The 22777-nt window shown below is 44.7% G+C and overlaps 4 protein-coding genes across 4 annotated transcripts; 3 read left to right on the plus strand and 1 right to left on the minus strand.

Moving 5' to 3' along the window:
• The first annotated feature begins 2654 nt into the window (after positions 1-2654).
• LOC101763626 (ethylene-responsive transcription factor 8) lies at positions 2655-3738 on the plus strand. The gene has a single exon (XM_004961572.3). The coding sequence runs from the start codon at positions 2810-2812 to the stop codon at positions 3554-3556; it is 747 nt and encodes a 248-aa protein (XP_004961629.1). The 5' UTR covers positions 2655-2809; the 3' UTR covers positions 3557-3738.
• Positions 3739-4745: 1007 nt separating this feature from the next.
• LOC101764025 (structural maintenance of chromosomes protein 4) lies at positions 4746-15601 on the minus strand. Its single transcript, XM_004961573.3, has 28 exons — positions 15218-15601; positions 14014-14103; positions 13228-13329; positions 12968-13144; positions 12617-12747; positions 12438-12516; positions 12201-12358; positions 12049-12124; positions 11779-11907; positions 11555-11699; positions 11348-11478; positions 10871-11023; positions 10562-10751; positions 9712-9851; positions 9460-9618; positions 8934-9239; positions 8660-8836; positions 8313-8396; positions 8023-8232; positions 7834-7923; positions 7621-7742; positions 7385-7540; positions 7203-7310; positions 7042-7102; positions 6502-6636; positions 5454-5541; positions 5308-5380; positions 4746-5112 (listed from the first exon to the last, which is right to left on the minus strand). Exons 1-28 carry the CDS (start codon positions 15356-15358, stop codon positions 4992-4994), a joined length of 3732 nt encoding a protein of 1243 aa, XP_004961630.1. The 5' UTR covers positions 15359-15601; the 3' UTR covers positions 4746-4991.
• A 1545-nt stretch (positions 15602-17146) lies between these two features.
• Positions 17147-17758, plus strand: LOC101779455. The gene has a single exon (XM_004963621.1). It carries the CDS (start codon positions 17147-17149, stop codon positions 17756-17758), a length of 612 nt encoding a protein of 203 aa, XP_004963678.1.
• A 2725-nt stretch (positions 17759-20483) lies between these two features.
• Positions 20484-22759, plus strand: LOC101764435 (metacaspase-5). The gene is made up of 2 exons (XM_004961574.3): positions 20484-21015; positions 21688-22759. The coding sequence occupies exons 1-2, from the start codon at positions 20667-20669 to the stop codon at positions 22578-22580; spliced, it is 1242 nt and encodes a 413-aa protein (XP_004961631.1). The 5' UTR covers positions 20484-20666; the 3' UTR covers positions 22581-22759.
• Positions 22760-22777: the final 18 nt, after the last annotated feature.

Raw genomic sequence — 22777 nt, forward strand, 5'->3', positions numbered from 1 at the left:
TGGGACAACCGGCAGGGGACACCCGCTCGGTGTGGGCCTAGGGAGCAGGTGGAATGGATAAGAGAAAGCACCCAGGTCAACCGTTGTACGAAGAACCGTACCACACCACGCCCCGCACAGTGCCGCCGCAACCTACCTGACACAACGGAGTGGCCTGACGAGATGAACAAGGACCGAGGACGGCGGCCATACCGTACTCGACGATGTGGACCTCGACAAGACTAGACGCCGGTACTCTCCCTCTCTCTCTCTGACTTGTAAGACCGTCCCCTTGTACTATAAAAGGGGACAGGCCCTCTACACGTTGTAGGAAGACACTTCTACTCATTCCATACGCGTACACACTCTCAAAAAAATAGCGCATGTCTGAGCCCCCGGTCACTGTCTCCCACTCGGACCAGAGCACGACTAGGTCTCGAACACCCCCTCTCATCCCTCTCTCGTATGTACACCCACTACAAACTTCGAACACCTAGGCTCAGGAATATTGTCGACCGACCGACCCCGACTGAATGTAGGGCCCATTGCCCAAACCAGTATACATCATGTGTCATTGTGTGCTAGGCCATATCCGATCTAACGCACGGCAAAACTACAATATTTACTGGTCAGCCAGATTTCGCACCGACACTTGCTTGCAAGCACCCCGTTGTAAGCCCAGTGCACTTGATCTAAGGAACACGACTCCTGTTAAAACTGGACGTAGAGGTCTTCCTGAACCAGTATAACTCCTTATCCCTTGTGTACTAGCCATCGAAAGTGAGGAGAGCGCGTCGTACAATCGGCGGTACGAAACACCGACGATCCCCAATCATCAGCTTCGAGTGGTGTACATGTATGCTCTAGTGGTTGCGTGGGAAATATTATGCACTTTAATTGTAGGGGTTTGTTACTATTTTATATGCAGCGAGCTTGGACTTTATGTTAATTTAATTGCATAAAACTGCATGCGGTTCCTTCTACTGGAGGAGATATACTCAACTTCTGGTAAGATCCACATATTCAGGAGATTCTCATTTACAAATATGTAAATTTGTTGTTGATATCCAATCTATATGTGTCTTCTGGACTTTACACCTTATGCAGATATATTTGCAATGATAATTCTTCAAGGACTAATGTCCACCTATTGCCATAAAATCAATGGTCAATCTAACCGTCATGCATGTCGACCTTTGAGGTATATGTTCAAGAAAAACAATCAAAAGGTGGCATTGCGCTTTCAGGCGCATCAAGTGTAGTGTGCATAAAAATGATAGCAAGGTGGTCGGCATCTGGCCGTTGCTACCGAGCATAATTTTTGGATGCAGAGTTTTTAAGTAGTCCAGCTCAGTTTATTATTGCCCGAATTTGACCCAATTACTCATACCATATAGAAATATTAGGTCATGAAACTTCACATTTGTTGCAACATGTTTCATGCTCTATATAAAGCATAGCTTAGATCAATTCATTGTTCAGCATGAAGTGAATCTTTTCAATCGAACAAATAAGACAATAGGTCTTATTTTCTAGGAAATATTAATCCAATGCAAAGTCCCGGACTGAGCAAATCTTTTCAATCGAACAAATAAGACAATAGGTCTTATTTTCTAGGAAATATTAATCCAATGCAAAGTCCCGGACTGAGCAAAATATATCTACTGCTTGTCAAGATTAAATTGACAAGTATCCTTCTGGGATAGGAATCAAGCGGAATGCAACTCCCATTGTAGGTAAATAACATCACAAATTGCCACTAGAGGGTCTTCAAGATCCCTTCCAAATTATATCCCCAATTGATATGTAAGAAATATCATTATTAGTAGTGTAGTGGTCAAGATCCATGTGACCTTCAGAGCCTTAGGTCAACCTCTATATAACCAAGAGATAGGAACATGTATAAAGTTACTCCCTCCATCCCCCTCCATCCCAAATTATGAGTCGCTTTGACTTTTTTGGTACATCCACTTTACTATGTATCTAAACATATTGTTATATCTATATACATAGCAAAGTAAATGTATCAAAAAAATCAAAACGACTCATAATTTGGGATGGAGGGAGTAACTTCTAACTCAACAACGATGTGTGATTCATGCATATATTCCTACTTTCCATCTTCTGGCAGTTAGCAGGTAGATCTTAATCAAGTAGATGGGGTATGATAGATATATGACTACTAGCCGACATATCATTACTCAAAATAGCTATGCAAGCCCACTTTAATCCGCAACGTCCTTCGTGGACCAACCTTTACGATTTGGTTTACTTTTGTGAGGGAGCTATTGCATATTCTCGTTAATCTTTTGGCATATTCAAGCCACATCCAGTAACACCGTCGTCCAGCGTGCAGGGGCTCAGTGCCTCGGTGACCCGTGCCTGAGTCGTGCGGGTGCGGCCGCGCGTGCCGCAGGCGCGGTACGGCAGGAGGGGGGCGGTGGCGGGGGTGACAGGACGACAGGACGAGGCGTCCGTCCGTGCTCTGGGCCTCTGGCTGGCAGCCGCTGCTGCTACTCGCCTGCTCGGTGCGGTAGGGCTGGCGTCACGCGGTAGGCTACTAGACGAGACCAGTCGCGGCGCGGGGTGGGGCCGGCCCCGCAAGGCGTCAAGTCGCGCGGCGGCTGATTCATGACGCCGTGCGCGCGCGCGCCCGGGTGCGGTCAGCGACAGCCTCAAAGCCCCAGGCCCAGAAACCTACCCACCCTCCCCGTTTCACGAGGCGCGGCGCGGGGGCGGCCATTAGTAAGCGCAGCAGCGGCCAGCCAGCCAGCGCGCGCGGCGCCCTGGCCGGCACCCGGCAGTATAAAGAGTTACCACCACTCCTCCCATGCCGCTTGCCGAGACGACCGAGCAAAGCAACCAAGCAGCTGCCCGGCCAACCTCGGACGGACGGCGCGTCGTGCGTGTGTGCGTGAGAGAGATGCAGATGGAGTGGGACATGGGAGGGGGAGGTGGTGGGCACGGAGGCGGCGCTGTCGGGGACGGTGGGGCGAGGGCGGGAGGCCTTGTTGTCGGAGGCGTTGTTGTCGGGGGAGGGGACCAGCACCACCACCACCACCTCCAACACCACCAGCAGCAGCAGCGCGTGGAGGCGCACTACCGCGGGGTGCGGAAGCGGCCGTGGGGCCGGTACGCGGCGGAGATCCGGGACCCGTGGCGGAAGACGCGGGTGTGGCTCGGCACCTACGACTCCCCCGTCGAGGCCGCCATGGCCTACGACCGCGCCGCCGTCGCGCTGCGCGGCTCCAAGGCCAGGCTCAACTTCGGCGGCGACGGCGGCGCCGGGGGCCGCGGCCGGGACCCGCCGGTGCAGCTGCTGCGCATGCTGCAGCCGCCCGGCTGCCACCAGCTCGGCGGGCTCGGCATGGGCCGCCAGCACCCCGGGCACGTCATCTACTCCCTCCCGTCCTGGCTGCACCACGAGGCCGCCGTGGCGTCGCCGGTGGGGTCCCTCCTGGGCGCCGCCGACGTCGCCGCCTCGCAGCCGTCGACGGCGCTCGAGCTCCGGACGGGGCCCAAGGCCCTCCCGTTCGACCTCAACGAGCCGCCGCCGTCGCTGCTGTTCGGGTCGTGATCTCTGATCTCCACGGACGCGCATGGAGTAGAGTCGTAGAGGTAGATCAGTATCGAGCGCGGGGGATCATGATCCACGCGGTAGGAGTGAGCGAGTAGCGAGGCTAAATCAACATGGGGGAGTGGAGAACATGTGTCCGGTTGTAGATATAGCTATTTAAGGAAATCTTGCTTTTCTCGTCTCGTTCTTGTTCTTGTTTTCTCATCTTTATTTTCCCTCGCTTGGTGACTCACCGGCAGCGCGCTTTTCTTTCTCAAAAGAAAGAGACGCTTTTACGTGATGGAACTCCAGCCGAACCGCCGGTGCACGTCGGGTGTGTGTTTGCTGTCCTTGAATCCTGACGTTCTATCATTCTTATCATCGTGGTGCTCGATCGAATAAAGATCGTAAGTACCGCCGCGATGGAGTCAGCTTGTAGTAACGGCATGACGTTATTTAGGAGTTACTCCCTCCATCCCGATGACGGCGTGTTTAGCCTTCAAAACGTGTTTAGCCTTCAAAACGAAAGCTGACCTAGTTAACGAATCAATCATTTACTCCCATTATCGATATCTGAATCAGACTCGTGATATCTGAATTAGACTCGCTAAATAATGAAGGCTAATAGATCTGACAACTATTACAAACGTGCATGCATAATTAATTCTATTCGGTAATCCATCCGCTTAAAGAGCTATTAAGGGTACTTTGAACTTTAGCATTACTACTATATTATCTAAAATTTTATAAATGAATAATCTTCGTGGGACGGAAGGAATATATCCTTATATGCACGGTGTTGTAGATCAAGCAAAAATGTTGGTGTAGCAATCCCGACCAAAGTCCAGAACTTGTGCGGAAGCCATGAGCCGGATTCATGTAAGCAAAAGCCACGTATATAAAAAAAGTCAAAACAACCAGAATTTGAAATAGAAGTATATTTTATGAAAAATCTTATGGTACTTACTTGGGCACATACCACCATTTACGCCAAACTAGTTAATGAAATATCTCTGGGACATGTATAAATCTATTACGTTTTCCAATCATTTTTATTGAAATGTTTTCAAAATTTAAAATCATCAAAAAGTATTTTTACGACAAAAGCTTAGTTAGTATCCACAAGGCTACACAGGACACAAATAATAGTAGAAGCAAAACAGGACCGAGAGTCATCCAACTATCCAAGCTAACGTTGGAGAAAATGAGCTGTCTGAAACGAAATGCTTGAATAAGTTAGCGTAGTTATCCACTCCCGAATCCCAATTCGTACATCAACAAGTACATATATATATATATACATACAGTCACATCTCAGGTGACCAAATGTCTCGATCCTAAATTTACAATATCATAAAACTTCCCAAACTGCATCGCAAATCACAATGCCGGAGGAACCTCGGTTCCATGCGGGCACTAAAAGATTACATTTAGCTGAAGCTCCCACAGGACAACACTACACTACCTTCATGCTCTCGGCAAAGCTACCAGGGTTGATCGTTATACTCTTGGTGCAATTGTCTGTCTTGTAAATGCCAACCAACCTGTCGGCTAGTTCAAACATGTTGTTTCTCAGGCTGCAAAAGAGAGTGACAGATATGAAACGTGAGTTTACATTGGCCATAGCAAATCGTGCAAAGGTAAGTTTTACTTTGCATCCGCGTGCCAGCTGCGTGTATCAGATACGGATGAATGTTTGTACAACTACCTTTCTAGAAAGAGTGAAGCATTGGCAAAAGAAACACTTGGAAACTGAGCTGATGGGTAAGTACCTTATAATGATGAACTGGGCATCTTTGGTCCTATCTTTCACATAGTGTCCCACAATTGATACGTTCTTAAAGTCTGTAGGAGACAAATGCATCAATCTCTTGGAATGACAGACAGCATTAGAAAAGAGAAGGGTCACAAGACTTACCCAACGCAGCATCAATCTCATCCATAACATATAAGGGAGTAGGCTTGTAGTGGTGAAGGGCAAACACCAGAGCCAGCGAACTAAGTGTCTGCAGGACGATAAGCACTTCAAAAACAGTACTACTCCAGACAGACATCGGTTTTACAATTTTCAAGTAATTTACATGAGAAAAATGGAAGGAAAGAAGTTCTGGATGCAAGTGAGGTAGGCAGTGAATGGCCCAACCATCAACACATCTAGTGCTACGTTATATGTCAAGTAGTTCTTAAAACAATGCCAATAGAATGAAAAGACTAGATGCAAAGGATTTACTTTTATAATTTACATTAAATCAAGTATGCACACAAATTGAAATTGCATGCAACTAACATGAATAGTTGTTGACAAGGCATTCATCGGTGCTGGTGAACCAGTCAGGGGAGATGGGATGCTTTGTGTCTGGGCATAGCATTGCCTCTCGCTCACATCTAGCATGTGTTACATGTTAAATAGCTCATTACATATAGTATTGAATTTTCAATAACTAAGTATAAGCACTCACTGCTTTTTAGTTGCAATGTTATTTTTAACGTAAAGAATGGTACTGCCATTTTAAGTTTTAACAAATCCCGATACAGATGTTCATAGTTAGTATTTCCCTGTAACAATTATGGTTTGCCTTATCCCAGAATGGGACTAACCCAAGCACATAGATCAATATCAACATCACTTTCTAGCCTCTATAGCAAGGACTGCAGTTGTTGGCTTATATCTGGAATTTAGACGACAGCATCTTCACCATAACAAGACAGACAGAGATCTGTAAGTAATGTTGGCAATGTTTCTGATATCTTACAATATACTAACAAATTTCAAATAGAACATCATTGCCAGAACTCATTTTGATAAACAATCTGGAAACAAACTTATGTATCAAGTTTAATCAGTCTCTATTCTCTAATCGCAAAATCATGTGACAACAGCAACTTGGGACAATAATTTGAGGGTGGCATCCTTGCCTGTCAAAACTAAAAGAACATTCTGAAAAATCTAAAAGAACAGAAAATACCTTCTCACCACCAGATAGATTGGCAATATTTTTCCAGCTTTTCTTTGGAGGCCTCACACTGAAAACAACACCTTCTGAAAATGGGTCCAAGGAATCAACAAGTTCCAGTTCAGCATCACCTCCAAGAGTAATCATCTGAAACCAAAAAGAGTTGGAGTTACTTTGACAACATATTGTTACCAAAAATTCATTTCAATAAGTGCAACACCCCCATAAGATAAAACCAATACAGCTAGACCGCTAGCAAAGCCTTGTTGAAATTGTCTGCTAAAGTCACCAGGCATCCTCTCCCCTTTGATCACCGCAGTGTAGATTTGTTTTGTTCATAATTGTAGTTTCAGACATTTGGTAAATGAGATTATTAATACAAGATTCCATTCTTTTCCCACCCCATCCCTTAATATTAAAGAGCAATGAAAGAGTTATCAGATTTAATTTAAAAGGGTGAGCAAAGCTTAATCTCACTGTATTATTATGCTGTCTATGCGTTCTTGGTATGTGTGCATAAATTAAAATAGAGATGCTATATGTATTCATTACCTGGTACATCTCCTTCAGTTTCAAAGATATTATGTTGAATCCAGCCATGAACTCATCTAACCTGAAATAATATATAATGCAGGTAAGAGACACAAATTGGCAAACATAACTAATGAAATTCAAGGGCCCTCAAAAGTAGAATTAAAGGAAAAAATACATGCCTTCTCTTCCTTAACCCGTCGTGCAGCTTTTTAAGATCATCACGTTCCTGAGTGGTAGCATTTAGCTCATCAACACGTTCGCTGTACAAGCGAGCCTTTGTGCGGTACCTGGTTCAGCAAGGAGAAATAATGAAATCATTGATACAAAAATGCTTAGTCAGCAATATCTCATGCATTCATACTCTGCTATGGAATCCAGGTTTGGGTTCAAGTCTTTAAGCTGAGCTTCCAACAACGCCACCATCTCCATGGCCCTTTTCATGTCACATGTATCATTGAGTTGTTCATCTCTTAGTGTCACTTTAAGTTTCTCAGGATCAATAGCATCCTTTTGGATCCTGAAAAGTCAAAAATTAGAAGAAACTACAGAAAACAAACAAGTCACAAAGTTACAGAAAACAATAGCATTTATACGCACTGGTCCATGTGTTTAGCAAGATTTGTCTGAATGTCATCGAGCCTTTTCCTGAATGCTTTCACCTTCATTTCCCACTCCTTGGCAAGCTTTTTTGTATCTTGCAATTTGTACTCAGCATCAACCTGTTTTATAGTAAAACAAAAAAAGTTGTAGAAAGAAACAATACAGTAGAATTAATTAAGGCCTTAACACTTGACAGTGTAATTTACATACCTCCGAGGCTCTCAGTTCATCCAGTGCTTTCTTTAGTTTGCTGTATTCTTCCTTAGTTTTGTCGAACTCATCCTTATGATTGTCTATCATCTAAAAGATAAAACAAATAGAAAAATCCTGATAAGAAAGTGTAAATACAATCTGAGGGGTCAGGACCCAGCCTAGAGTGCAATGCAACTGAACAAATACCTCCTGTGTTTTCTTATACTGTTCCTGAACAACAAAAGCTTTTTTCTCAATTTCTTTGAAAATAGACATCATCTTCTCCTTTTCAGCAAGAAGTTTTTCTGTATCTATCTTGGACTCCTCAATGCTCTTGGCTAACTTTTTCACCAACTTCTCACCTGAAGTTATTTTAACTTTGTGTCGGTTGATTTCTGAGCTTGTTTTGTCAAGTTCCTGACATTTGGAAAATGAAACCATAAAAACAGACTACCAAAACAAAGAAACGGATACGAGCAGAAATTCCAAATGCTTACAGATTGGATGTTGGCAACTTTTGTCTTCTGGTCCTTCAACACCTGCCCCCCAGCATTTTCAATTTTCTGTTGAAGTTCTGAAGCCTGATATATTATGGCAACAAAGTTAAGGTGGCAAAGCAAGGTTCCATCAGCAACTACAGGTAAGTGCAAAAATATTGGTAGACACATTTGACACATTCACAACGATTTCAAACAGAAGAGTTCTGAACTTGGACAGTTGGCTTCTTTTAGCGTATGATCACGCTAAAGTCAAATTAATGCAAATGACAGGGAAAAAGACACAATGTAGCTAAATATGGTTTGGAAGTAGAAATGAGACTTATAAGATATGTAAAGGCACTTGCCTGATCTTTAAGTTTGCTCGAACACTTTGTGAGTCTATTTAGTTCAACTTGCTCACTAGATATGATGCCATCCAGCTCATTCATTCTGCGAACCTCATCAGCTTTGGGTTGTGAAGCAGCTTTCAGGGAATCTAGTCGCTTTTCATTGTAAATGTACTGTGCATTCATACTCTCAACCTATTTCAAAAGAGAAAATATATAAAAAATAATAATCGGAGCAAGGCTCCAGATACAACCAACTTGAAGGCAGGCAGGATGTTGCTTGTTTGCGTACCTCCTTCTTAGCTTTTGCAAGTTCCATTTCAAGACGGGATTTAGCTTCTTCCATGGACCGATAGTGTTTTTTGGCAGCATTCATTTTTTCACGCAACCTGTTGAGTTCGTCAACTAGGTTGTTAAGTTCATTCTCAGCTTTTCTAATAGCCTCTTCTGAAATGCTTTCTCTGATAGCTGTTCCCATCATGCCACGTTGTACCCTGTTACCCCCACCACTCATGGTACCTGACTTCTCAAAAAGTTCACCACCCAGGGTAACAACCCGACGGAACTCCTTGGGTGCACTATATGCAATTCGCGAAGCCTGAAAAACACAGGTGTTTATTGTCACTGTTTCAAATATTAGCAGCACAAGCAACAATCATCGCTTGGAAATAGAATAGGACGCATCATTAATAACAGTTCCCTTGAATCTATAAGGGAGCCAAATGAATACTTTTGTGAAAGATAGCAGCGCAAATAACAATTACAAGCACCTAATTCAGGAGGAAATAGCAGAAGAACAAATAAATTCAAGGATCAACCTGGTCAAGATCGTTTGCAACAACAGTATTCCCCAAGACATGGAAGAAAGCTAACTTCAGCTTCTCATCTTTAACCTTTACCAGATCAAAGAGGCGTGGAACTCCTTCAGGTGTTTTTACTTTCTCTTTAATTTTATGGAGAAGGTGTGTTTGTTTTTCCTGTAAAATATAGGGGTCCAATTAAAACAATGAAATTAAAATGTAAAATTTGAATCAAAATAACACATAAGGAAGAAGAAAACAAAGTGTTACCAGGATCAAACAAGTTACGGTTTCCTCACGGTTCCTTCTACGTAGTAACTCAATACAAGCTTGGGCCGAATTTATTGTTTCAACAACAATATAGTTAAGCCCAGCTGTAGCTGCTGTTGATATGGCCACATCATATTTTGCTGCACAGCACATTTAGTAATAAAATTAAGATAAAGAAATGCTTTTAACAATGAACTCCATACCAAGCTCTCAGTCAGCATCACTTTATAATTGCGTATTAACATTGACATTCTCGGCTTAGAGCAAATATAGTTATCTCCTAGACCTTGGTGGCCATGATTTTATGAACTCATTATAAAACTGAGATTGGGGACTTAGCTAATTCTGGCACACATAAATACTAATCTGTGTGATCTTCCGGCACTGATATCAAGAAACAAGCACTGGCCTAGGCATTGTAAAAACAAAATGCAGATACTTGTGCTTAATTATTTTTACCAAAATCGGTGTCATCTAGCATATTCTAGAAGTGTGGATCAACAACCATATGTAACACATTATCATGGGGTAAAAGCATTCCACTATAGGGGCTTATTTGGATGTAAGGCATTGGGTCAAGCTAATTCCATCTCATTCTAAACAGGGATAAGCAAATGTTACTCACAGATTCGTAAATGAAGCAGAGATTGGTCAAAATTCAAGAGCAAGACATACATTCGTAATTGAAGTTTAATGCTACAGAAATTATTATTTATTACAAATTTTCCCATAATAGTTTAGCATGTTCGATCCAGGTATTGCACCTAACATATGTTATCGAACCTATAATGTCACAACACACATTATAGGATATCATTTATTTTGTGCGTAGAGAGAAAGTACATCTTACCATCAATTGCACCAAGATCACCTAGCCGGCCATAAATGCCTTGTATTTCATTTGATTCCTTGGCTTGCAAAATTGCTTTCAGAGCAGTGCTTTGATTCTTCTCAGAATTCCTTGTGGTTTTCATCTCTGCAAGTTTCTGCCTTGCTGCTTGTTCCATAGGGATCAGTGAATCCTCCTGTTTTTGGCATTCCTGCAATAAATTTGGCGAGCAATACATACAGAAGATTTAGCATACACCACAAATAAGTGATGACCAAACTTAATGGTTCCAGGGGGATAAATGGTCAGATCAAGCTGGAAGTGAATTACCTGTTCAATTTTGCGAGCTTCAGATGCTTCAGCGTGGTGTTTCTCAATTTTTTCTTGAAGCTCTATGATGTATGAATCCTTTGCTTTAACTTTCTCCTTTATACTTTCCATCTGGTGTTGAGCATCAGCTAATTCTGCTTGAGCTCCGTCATGCTGAAAACCGGCGATCAAGTTCAAATGCAATGGAGCCAAAACTGGTAAAATCGTATGTCACTAATGACTCAAAGAAACAAACTAAAAGGCTAAGTAGATTTGTTTCTGGAACTCTTGCAGGGACGATGTCACACAGAATTCTAAATTTCTTGTTGTACGCTGACAAGATAAGTCGAGGTTGGAATGGCAAAAACAAATAGGAATCGAATATCTGTGAACTGGCAGCCAAGTGGCTTAACAATACGTAAAGCGCATTGAAGGACTTGATAAAGGTTTCTTGTTTCCAATTAGAAAAAAAGATGGCGAGGTGTATAGAAGGCTTACCTTTTGTTTCATCAACTCTTTCTCAGCAGACGCAACATCTAACCTTCCTTTATGCTCAATAATTTGATTTTCCCATGGATCAAGTTCAGCTCTTACTTGAGTAAGTTCAGCACGGAGTCTCTCAGTTTCCTCTGTCATTACAAAAGGGAAAAGTTTGGTTATTACACATAATAATTCAATGAGCAGGGAAAAAAAGGCTAACTTCACCTCGAGAGGATTCTTTTATCCGCTCTAACACCTTCTCTTCTTCATTAAGTTGCTCCTGCAATTTGGGTATCTTTCCCTCCAGCTGTGGAATAAGATTTGATGATTCCTCCATCTCTTTTGTTGAGTCATCACGTTTTGACATATCCTGTATTAAGATGTAGGTGAAACAATAGTCTTTGTTGCTCCAATTACACTAGTTACAACTGAAACCATTTAAGTATTACCTTTTGAGCTTTGTCCTCCAGCTTCTTGATCTTCTGCTTAAGATGCTTTAAATCTTCCCTGTATTTTACATCTTTCCTCTCAAACTCTTTAAACTGATCCTTGCAGGACTTCATGTTATTCTCAAGGTCCTAAAGAGATAAAAATGACAAATAAAAATAGAGGCACCTTCTGGTAAAAAATAACATGCTTTCTCTAACCTTCAAATTAGGAAATAAATGAACTTCATTCAATCATAGTTTAGGTTACAGAAACTTAAGTTGAGACAATACCTCTTGCCTTTTGACATGTTTATTATAAATAGACTCCATTTCCTTCACAGTCTGAGAATTCTGCTGAATCTTCTCCCTGGATTACAATAGATGCTTACTCAGAAAACATGTAATGTAAAAAGAAAAAGCACTGTCCATCTGTAACAAATAACCTTTCAGAGGAAAGATTCTTTTCCAGATCTGCCACATTCTCTTGACACTGAGCAACACGTGAGATAGCATCATCAGAAGCCAGCTTGGTTGCTTTTTCTTGCCATTTCAAAAGTGAAAGTTCCTTCAGCATGTATGTTTCGGCTTCATTTTTTGCACTCTACAGGAAAATAACTCCATTAGTAGTGTTCAACTGTTAAATGACAAAGATAGTGAAATAATAACACTCAGATCAGCACCTCTAAACTGTCTCTTTCCTTCTCAGCCAATTTTAGCATCTGCACTGATGCAGTTCGTTTTTCATTGAGCACTTCAAGTCTAATAGATCCATGGCAAGGCAAGCAATTAAAATATTGGAAAAATAGATAGAAATCACTAGTTATGACAAGAAGCGTTAAAAAACTGTTACAGAACTCACTGCTTGTAAGCTTCTTCAATTTTCTCAACATACTGGTTCGTCCCTATTATGTCTTCAAGATATTCTAGGAAACCCTCATCATGTGGACCTTGAGCTTTTGGTTTCATTAGGGATATTTGCTCAACCTCACCCTGTATAGTGCCCAACTCAGAAGTTATGCAATTATAAATACAGAAAACATAATTGGAATTGTGCATTATAGATGCACAATAAATTCATGCAGGCTTAAACAAAAAAGCTATGCAACACAGGTGGAAATGTAATTGACGAAACCAAATCTCACAGTAACCTCCAAACTACAATTGAATTGTTTGTGTTATTCATGAGTAACATGTGAAGAACGCACAAAACCTGGAGGATGAGAAAGCGATTATTATCAAGGTCAACTCCCTTGCCCTTCAACAATTTAGTTACTTCAGTAAAATTGCTTCCACGGTCATTTATGTAGTATTTAGAAGTGTTGTCACGGAAAGCAACTCTTGATATGATAAAGTCGCTACCATTGACAGCTCTGTAGTTTCCATCATCCTGCTTACAGTTACAGAAAGGAAAAGGATTATGTCGCTACAAATAAGAAATGCTGAATACTCAAGTCAAGCCTCAAACAATACCAGGTCAATGATTTCTTGAAAATGCACAGAAACACCAGCACTGTCCAGGTTCTGATGATTGGAAGAATTGTGTATGAGCTCCGAGACCTTGTTTAGGCGCATCTGCAGTTAATGCAATAACTAGTCAGGAATGAAATATGTAACTGGAACTAAGCAAATGGATAGGACGATAGGTTAATCCAAGTTATGATAATAGCTAATGATGAATTATATCACCTCTATGAGTGAATTTTGCATTATTTATGTAAACTTCAAAGAGAAAGCAGGTAACAGCCAATGAGAAAGAAGTGAATACACTTAGTATAGCTAATGATGAATTAGATCACCTCTATGAGGGAATATGTGAATTTGCATTATTTATGTAAACTTCAAAGAGAAAGCAGGTAACAGCCAAAGAGAAAGAAGTGAATACATTTAGTATAGACAGGACCCTAAATTGTCAACTATAAAACACAGACTACTTGCAAACCAGAGGATTAATACTATTGAAGTATCAATGTGCTGGGTACTAGAACAATACTTAAGCTCATTTTTATCTCATATACAAAGTAACAAACCCAAAAAAAATGGCAGAATATTACTCTCAACCTTTTAAATTATTGTGGTAACTTAGACTTAGTGTCATGCTAGAATAACCTATTGGATAGGTTATAACAAATGAGATAATTTGTTGGCATAGGACAAACAACATAAAATCTGCCATTGAGATCAACTTAATGAATAACAAATGTAGTGATAACCATCAAAAAGTAAAAGAAAAGGTCAACATGAAGCAACAACACCAACCTGCTTTGCACGCTTCCCAAACACAAAGAGCATTGCATCAATGACATTACTCTTTCCACTGCCATTTGGCCCAACAACAGCTGAGAAGCTCTGCAATCACGAAAAGAAATTATCTTCTACGTATTGTTTTTGTCTCTAATCACTGTTTAATAAGTAAATTTGGAGGAAAAAAAAGGAATGGAATGATGTTGATCCTATTGAATGTGAGCACTAATCCATGACATTAGCATGCAACTTTTGCATCCGGAAGAGCTACATTTAGTTTGCGGTTTGACTATACAATTGTTTCTAATATTATGAATTTTTTTCTCAAACTAGCAGAAGAGCGTGTATCATTGCATTCATAGAAGAAAGGGGTCTTACAAACACCCACAAACACACCCTTAGAGACATTTTACTTACGCGCCTGTTTAAAAGAATCAAACGACCTGACCCAGAAGTCCAGAACTCCTCAACGGGGGCCATGATCAGGGACCCAATCATATTATGATCGAGAACCAAAATATTATGTATCCTCAGAAAATTTGGTATTTTTTAGTGAACCTACATTTAGATTCTGTTTGCTTTTTTATGTGCATTGTTACACTTTTCTGCAGGGATTAAGGACCCATTACTTTAATTGAACATCATAGCTTTCACAAGGTAAAGGTACTAAGCAGGTGAAAGCTAAACCATGTGTTTGGTTATAACTTAAAATAGATACTTTCTCATATGCAGGAATAATTGTAACGAAATCTTTAAACTGAATGGAAAACCTCTCCTCCAGCAAGTTCAAATCCTATTTTAGTTGCACAATCACAAACAAGCAAATGTGATTTGCAGTAACAATAGTACAACTAAAACACATCTTGAAACAATGGCAACACTGTCAACAGTACACTAGGGATTGAAATTAAGCAGCGCGTACACACACAGGTAAACCAATCCTAGCTACAGAAATTTCAACGAGATTTATGAGATTCACATGTTGATCACCGTTCAGGAACCATAAGCAACTACCATATTATAATTTATTTGGCAAACAATGACATAAATTGGAACCGGAGCAGGACAGCAAACCTAAGTTATAACATAGGGCACGAGTAAATTAGGTCTCCATAGGCACAGGTCGATGTAAGTTTATTACAACGATACAAACTTTGCTCCTAGGGTTTCTAAATCTAAAACGAAACATGATGTGTGAGTGAGTGATAGAGAGAGAGACCTTGTGGAAAGGGCCGATGCGCTGCTCTCCGGCGTAGGACTTGAAGTTGCGGAGGACCATCTCCTTGATGAACAGCCGCGGCCTCGCCGCCCTGCCCGGCGTCCGCGCCGGCGACTGCGGCGGGGAGGTCTCCATGGCCATCTCGCTTTTCGAAAATGCAGCAGCAAGCGAGGGACCGCGAGGTTCCCGAGCGCGGCCCGCCGCCGCCGCCGCCCAGCGGCGCGGTCGAGGTCACCCTCCCAGCTGACCGACGGCCGCCCGACGCTCCCCCGCGCTCCCTCGGCGAGCGCAGAGGCGGAATCGAGGCGGCGAGGAAGAGGGCACGGGCGGGCCGCTGGTGGAGGATTTTACGAGGAAAGTTGAAATGGCTGCGAGGGAGCGTGGATTTGGAGATTTGGGGGTTGTTTGGGAGGGAAATTGAAACGGTGCGAGGGTTCCGTCCTCGCGCTGCGGAATTCGAAAAGGTGTCAGACCCAAAAAAAAATGTGGGGGTATCATAAGTTGGGCTGGGCTGAAGTTGGGCTAGCTTCTGGGCATGCACGCGTTTGGCCCATACATATTCCGGGCTACATCGCTACTGCATGTTATGGGCTCACGGCCCAAAACTCCTTACAGCGACTGTGCAGTATACAAGTATTTCGAGCTAGCTGCCATTTGTACCTGCTAAACAAGCCGCACGCGCGTAAGCCACATGCCACCAAAACAAATGACCGGAAGAGCCGGCAGAGAAGTGCATCCAGCTCATAAGGAGGAGTGTGTTACCAATAACAGCCAGTTTATGCTCTTGATTAAGCTCATTCCTTGGTCCTATCCAAAGGCCAGCCGCCAGCCCACCACCCTACATTTGTCGTGAAACAGTCAATCATTAGGTCGATCATACAATCATCATTTACTAATGGCGCTGTGTTGAAGATCGGCTTGTTCGGAGTTCGGACCAGAATAGACACTCCATCGATTGTGGTCAAAGTAAGATTAGCATTCGTCCTAGTCCTCTAGAACACGCCTTGAACCTTTCCTGTCAACAAGTTGCAATGGTAGAACGATGTAGAAAGGGACTTTGGAATACCGATTAGTTCGTACTAGTATACTAGAAAGTATGGATAAAACCAATCACTATGGCGCAAAGGGATCGTGTGGACCCAAAATGTGTGCCTTTTCAGGATTCAGAACAGAGATCTCTGCTGCATCGGTTGGACAAGTAACATTTGGCAAATTGGGCCGCGCATTTCAACCGCACCTCCCCTTGAATCTCTAGGTGAACCATAGGGAAAAATGGCACAAATGTTAGAAACAGCACAAATTCATCAGAAAAACTCTGCAGGGATCCAGGCAGAGGGTCATGTTCTACGTGCATGAAATAAATAAAAACGAATTCGATCAAGTTAGAAAGATATGAAAAGGATGAATTCAGGGGCAATTACTGCACCTTGACCTTGAGACAAAAATCTTTCTTGTACTGTTTTCCCTCTTTTTCCCCTTTGGAGTTTGAACTTGAAATTTTATATGAATGTAGAACATAGACTTGGGCCTGTATAAAGTTTAAGCTTCTAAAACTCTAAGCATGTTTTCGACGAACGTTTCTTTTTCTAACATTTTGTGCCCAGTTCCATCGGTGATGCACTCAGGAATTTCTGTTTCTTCCATGGTTTCCAGCTTCCGGGGGTGCGTTCAGATGCATGCCGGCCACTTCCTAGCTAGCTAACTAGACGACAATCAAGCAAATAATAAACCGTTCAGATGCTGGATATTTTTGCCTAAAAAAAGCAAGACACGGTCACACGAAGAAGAGCTCCGGCCCTCTCGTAAAACAGAGGAAAAACACGAGCATCTATGGTTATCAGTTCTCACTATATAAGCCTCGCCAAGCTTGTGAGAACAACCCTTCGTGTTCCTTCGGTTAAGCCCAGTAGCCCACCGAGTGCCACACCAATGGCATCTGCCAAAGAAAATGTTCCCCTAGCGCCCCGGACACTGACTCGGCAAACCAGCAGCGCGCGGCCTCCGCCGCCGCGGCGTCCTAAGGTGGTGAATGGAGCCACCGAGCCAGCGGCGGGCGGCGGCGTCCTCAAGTGCGCGTGCTTCCACCTGCCCGGCCGCTCCAAGAACAAGTCGCTGCGGCCTCCGCCTGCCATGAAGCTCAGCAGCGCCAGCCGCAGGAGCGCGGTGGCGCCCAATGACGTGCCTGCTGCTGCGTCGCAGTCCCAGCGCGTCACCTTCCGGGCGTCCGCGTCCCTCTCCACGTGGTGGCCGGCGTCGCCGTCCGCCGCGGCCTCTGCCGGCGGCGCCACCCCCGTTCCTGGCGCCGCCAGCGGTGGCGTCGCGCCGAGGAGGGCGTCGGCGTCGTCGGCACCGCCGCGGAACGCCGCCAACGCCGGCGCCCCGAGGGCGTCGTCGTCGTCCTTCTCGCACTGGCGGCGGTCGCTGTCGTCCCGGGTCGGCGGGCGGGCGTCCTTCTCCTTCCCCACGTCGCCGGCGTCCGCGTCGTCCAGCTGCATGAGCACGCCCAAGATACCACAGGGGCAGGGCAGCCAGCAGGGGTAGCGGCCGCTGGTGGCTCTCGACCGATCGGCGCCTCGTGAAGCTCCGGTGCTCATGTGTGCGCGGTTGTCTTTCTCTCGTTTGTTTGCTTAGTTTCAAAAATGTCGATGTGCATCGTGCGTGGCAGAGTGTGTTCTTCTTGATAGATATCGTCATCATCAACAACTTATCATCTTTGAGATCGACCAGGCTTGCTTTTGCTATCTCTTAATTAACGATACATGAAAAGAATAGGAATTTGATCTGAGGTTTGATTCTCGACTGAATTCAGTAGTAGCTCTGTTAAACAATTTTTTATAGAGAGAAGTGATTATCTGCTGATTCTGTAAAGTGATTCTCTGAAATGAACTAAGAGGCTGGGAGGTGAAAAAAAAAAGCAGCTTCTCCTGATTCTGTGAAGTGATTCTCCATACTGATTTTAAGAGTTTATGCTGCAGAATAAAAGAGAATCACTTATAGAATCACTTCTATCAGAATCAGCTTCCGTAGAGAATCAGAATTAGATGGAGCTCTATCAAACAAACCCTTGGTGTCGGATCCATCCGTGAGTTTGCTTTCTCTCTTCATGGAACGCAACCAGTCCGAATTCTTCGTGAGTTTCTTGTTTAAGATATCACGGGAGCACCTATTCTTCTTATATTTTTTTTCGTCTGACCTTGGTTGAAGTAGATGCGCGCACGCAGAATGGATTCTCTCTGCCCAATCTATCGACGTGATCCAACATGGCCGCATGCTCTCCCGTTTCCAGTATCAAACTACCAAGATAAGGTGGACACAGGTGTTATGACCTCAGTTCAGTCGTTGGGTTTAAAAAGCTGTACCCTTCCACGATATAATTAATCAACGGAGAATTGCGATCGTCTCCGGATTAAAGCAGTCGTGACAATCGTGTCTGATGAAGATGGTGTCTGATGATTCCAAATTAAAAGTCACTTCTCCACTACCCAGCCCTCAGCATTGATGAAACAGGGGCGTTTTGGGCGTCGCTGATCGAAGGAATCCGTCTTTTCACTGATCATTTAGAGCTAGGTTTTGGTAGCTCCGAGAAATTCAGAATCTATTCCCTGCGGCCAAGGGCCTGTTTGGCAACTCGGCAAATTTTTACAAACGTGATGTTAAACACTTGTAATTCGTTGTGCACTAGAAATCCCCTGTATCTATTCCCGCTTGTAATTGGCTGCTTGTATAGGAACAAACCCTGCAGCTGAGCCTCAGATGAGCTTCTGAATTAAAATTGACATCATACAGAGCACAAGCAAAATAATGATCAGGACATAGACAAAAATCAACAACATTGCAAGGATCGTGTGATTCTCCGCTGCTGCTTCCAGAGATTGGCATATCGGTGTCTGCTGCTACTTGTTGAATCTGATTGTGCAGGGGGACATAGAGGAAGGCCGCTGGAGAAGGACGACGTACGCGGTGCTGGACGGGCTCGCCACTGCCGGCGACATGAGATCGATGGCCTGATGTGCTCGCTGTCCCAATGCGGCATCGCCGGCGGCGGTTGGATCGACCGCTTGAGATGTTCGGCGGCCTCGCAGTTGCCATCACGGCGTCGGATCGAGGATGCCGGCACAGATCAGGCCGTAGCTGCGCCGTGGTGTGAATTGAGACGGGGAATGGGGATCCACGGAGAGGATGGAGGAGAAGAAGAGAGGGAACCAAGTCCATGGAGGAAAGGAGAGCACACCACTGTAGTTGCGCCCTGCGGGGATTAGCGGCGGCAGCCGGCAATGAGCGAGCAGAGGATGAGCATCCCCCGACTTCCGTTGTAATTTTAGCGTGGGCTGAGGAGACGATTATTTTTTCCAGGTGCAAGGGCTGAATACCAGTGTGGACCTGTTTGGATCTTAGTCCGGAGTAAAATGAATGTCATATCGAATATTCGGAGACTAATTAGGAGGATTAAATATAAATTAATTATAAAACTAATTACACAAATGAAGGCTAATCCACGATACGAATCTATTAACCCTAATTAATCCATCATTAGCACATATTTACTGTAGGATCACATTGTCAAATCATGAACTAATTAGGTTTAATAAATTCGTCTCGCAAATTAGTCTCCATCTGTGCAATTGGTTTTGTAATTAGTCTATATTTAATACTTCTAATCAGTGTCTAAACATTCGATGTCACGGTAGGCAGGCTTTTGACATCCGGCTGAAAAAGTTTTGGGCTGGTATTTTACACTGGTTTTTTTATGCAAAACCGGCTTCCAAACAGGGCTCTAAATTAAAAATAAATATTCTAACCATTTTGTTATTTTTTCAAACTACAAGCCCGAACTGGATTTCGGAGCTGGGCTGTGCCAACCAGCCAGTGGTTATTTCAAATTAAAGCACAAATTCAAAAGGCTTAGGCCCATCAAGTATTTTTGGAGCACCGCAAAGCCCACCAAATACATTGAGAAATCCGTTAGGCCCCAGGCCGGCCTACACACCCCACCGCATGCCGTTCGTTACCACCATCGCGAAGCAACAACACACAAACAAGCCCCCCTAAACACACACACACACACACACACACACACACACACACACACACACACACACAAACAAGCAGACAAAACACGTTTGTTTTAGCCCGCCAAGTCGCTGGAAACCGCGGACAGCGACGATGACCCACCAATCAGGCAGGCTATCACGGCACCACCACAACCACAACCACAACCCTTCCCACCAACCCAGCACGCCTGCCAGATAGGCACGGGGGCCAATAGACAGCTCGGCGCCGCATCCTAAAGTCCTAAGCCCCACCAGCCAGGCAGCCACCACCATCTTCCTCGAACGCCCCGCGCCGCGCCTCGCCTCGCCTCATCTCATCTCATCGCGCCGCCGCGTCGCCTCGCCCCACCGTCGCCGGCGGCCGATCGGCGCGCCACCGGATCCGGAAAAGGGGAACGATGGGGGAGAAGCGCGCGGTGTTGGTGGGGATCAACTACCCGGGCACCAAGGCGGAGCTCAAGGGCTGCCACAACGACGTCGCCCGCATGCGCCGCTGCCTCGTCGACCGCTTCGGCTTCGACGAGTCCGGCATCCGCGTCCTCGTCGACGACGGCTCCGGGGGGCCGCAGCCCACGGGGGCCAACATCCGGCGGGAGCTCGCGCGCCTCGTCGGGGACGCGCGGCCCGGGGACCTGCTCTTCTTCCACTACAGCGGGCACGGCACGCGGCTGCCCGCCGAGACCGGCCAGGACGACGACACCGGGTACGACGAGTGCATCGTGCCCTGCGACATGAATCTTATCACAGGTGAAATTTACTTTCGTGTCTTGTGCTTCCTGCTGCTGCCATCGTGGGTAGGAACAATCGAGAAATGGGGATCGAATTGGTAGGTGGGATTTTACGAGATTAATGGTCAGATTCTTACGTTTTATGACTTCACAACTTCGTATTGTGGCTCAACGCCATGACGCCATCCGTTACCGCCGGCCTTCTATTCGGGATCAGTGGTAAAGCTTTCAGGTGGGGGAGTCATGGTTGGATTGGATTGTTTACTGCGTGACTACGAATTCATATTGCATCAAACATTTTTGCTGTTAGACATGATATTATTTTAGGCCAATATCACAGCCTCATACCTAGGATTTTGATTTTAATATGAGGTTCTCGGATTGTGTAGTAAACCCATGTGACTAAGGTTAATTTACCAGAGCAATACTGCATAGTAAATTTCTAGCTTGAGAATTGAAAATGCATTCCTCAAAGTCTGAAACTGATCTCTTCAAGTGATCGTTCCACCATAGAAAAGAACGAAGTCAGACTAATATGTTAGTGACCGTTTGTTAACTGTAGAATGTGCGCAATGTAGACCAAGAAAATCTATTTAAATACATGTCAGAAACAAATTGTGCCTGATTACAGTGTTCTGGGTGCCCATTCGTGGAGGTAGAGCAGTAACTAAGGTTCTTTTATGCACTGCAGACCAAGATTTCACGGAGCTTGTGCAAAAAGTCCCCGAAGGCTGTCTGCTCACCATAGTCTCTGATTCATGCCATAGTGGTGGGCTACTTGACAAGACCAAGGAGCAGATTGGGCACAGTACCAAGCAGAACCAGACCCAGCGCCGGGAACTAGAAGAGCGGTCTGATTCTGGTACCAGCTTCCGTGCATTCCTCAAAGAGACTGTCCGGGACGTGTTTGAGTCTCAAGGAATCCACTTGCCTCACCGTGGCCACCGGCACAGCGACGACGGGGATGATGGTGATGAGGAGCCACGCTACATCGACGCAGCAGATGCCCATGTCAAAAACCGATCGCTACCTCTCTCGACATTGATCGAGATGCTCAAGGAGAAGACTGGGAAGGATGACATTGATGTAGGCTCAATCCGGCTGACGCTTTTCAACCTCTTCGGAGATGACGCCAGTCCCAAGGTCAAGAAGTTTATGAAGGTCATGCTGAACAAGCTCCAGCAGGGCCAGCACGGCGGCGTCATGGGCTTCATGGGCGCCCTGGCACAGGAATTCCTGAAAGCCAAGCTGGAAGGACAGCAAGACCAGCTCGAGCCAGCCATGAACCAAGAGGTGCACAGCGAGGAGGAGGTGTACGCCGGGACGACGGCTAGGGTGCCAAGCAACGGCGTCCTGATCAGTGGGTGCCAGACCGATCAGACCTCTGCCGACGCGACCACACCGAAGGGCGTCTCCTACGGCGCGCTCAGCAACGCCATCCAGACCATCCTCGCGGAGCACGGGACGGTGACGAACAAGGAGCTGGTGCTGAAAGCGCGCAAGATGCTGTCCAAGCAGGGGTACACTCAGCAGCCTGGCCTTTACTGCAGCGATGAGCACGCTAGTGTGGCTTTCATATGCTGAAGCGTTGGTTATGTACTGCAATCTTTGTACATTTTTACTGTCTATGGAGTGTTGTGGGCTGCTGGCTACGCTTTCATTGAGACATGGGAATGAGTTGTTTTATCGGTACATTTGGTTTAAATTTCTCAAAAAACATTTCAGACTATAAAGCTGCATTTGTCATGGACCTGTTAACTCTATTTCAGAGGCGGATCTAG

The sequence above is a fragment of the Setaria italica genome, chromosome III (genome assembly GCF_000263155.2).
Source record: "Setaria italica strain Yugu1 chromosome III, Setaria_italica_v2.0, whole genome shotgun sequence".
Classification (NCBI taxonomy): domain Eukaryota; kingdom Viridiplantae; phylum Streptophyta; class Magnoliopsida; order Poales; family Poaceae; genus Setaria; species Setaria italica.

Bases quoted from the DNA above. Each gene is read 5' to 3' on its own strand.
- LOC101779455 (XM_004963621.1), top strand. From the start codon at position 17,147: ATGGCATCTGCCAAAGAAAATGTTCCCCTAGCGCCCCGGACACTGACT.
- LOC101763626 (XM_004961572.3), top strand. From the start codon at position 2,810: ATGCCGCTTGCCGAGACGACCGAGCAAAGCAACCAAGCAGCTGCCCGG.
- LOC101764435 (XM_004961574.3), top strand. From the start codon at position 20,667: ATGGGGGAGAAGCGCGCGGTGTTGGTGGGGATCAACTACCCGGGCACC. The intron at 21,016-21,687 runs GTGAAATTTACT...TATGCACTGCAG, and splicing joins CGACATGAATCTTATCACAG to ACCAAGATTTCACGGAGCTT.
- LOC101764025 (XM_004961573.3), bottom strand. From the start codon at position 15,358: ATGGCCATGGAGACCTCCCCGCCGCAGTCGCCGGCGCGGACGCCGGGC. The intron at 11,479-11,554 runs GTGAAGTTAGCC...TTGTAATGACAG, and splicing joins GATAAAAGAATCCTCTCGAG to AGGAAACTGAGAGACTCCGT. The intron at 11,024-11,347 runs GTAAGCCTTCTA...GCCGGTTTTCAG, and splicing joins AAGAGTTGATGAAACAAAAG to CATGACGGAGCTCAAGCAGA.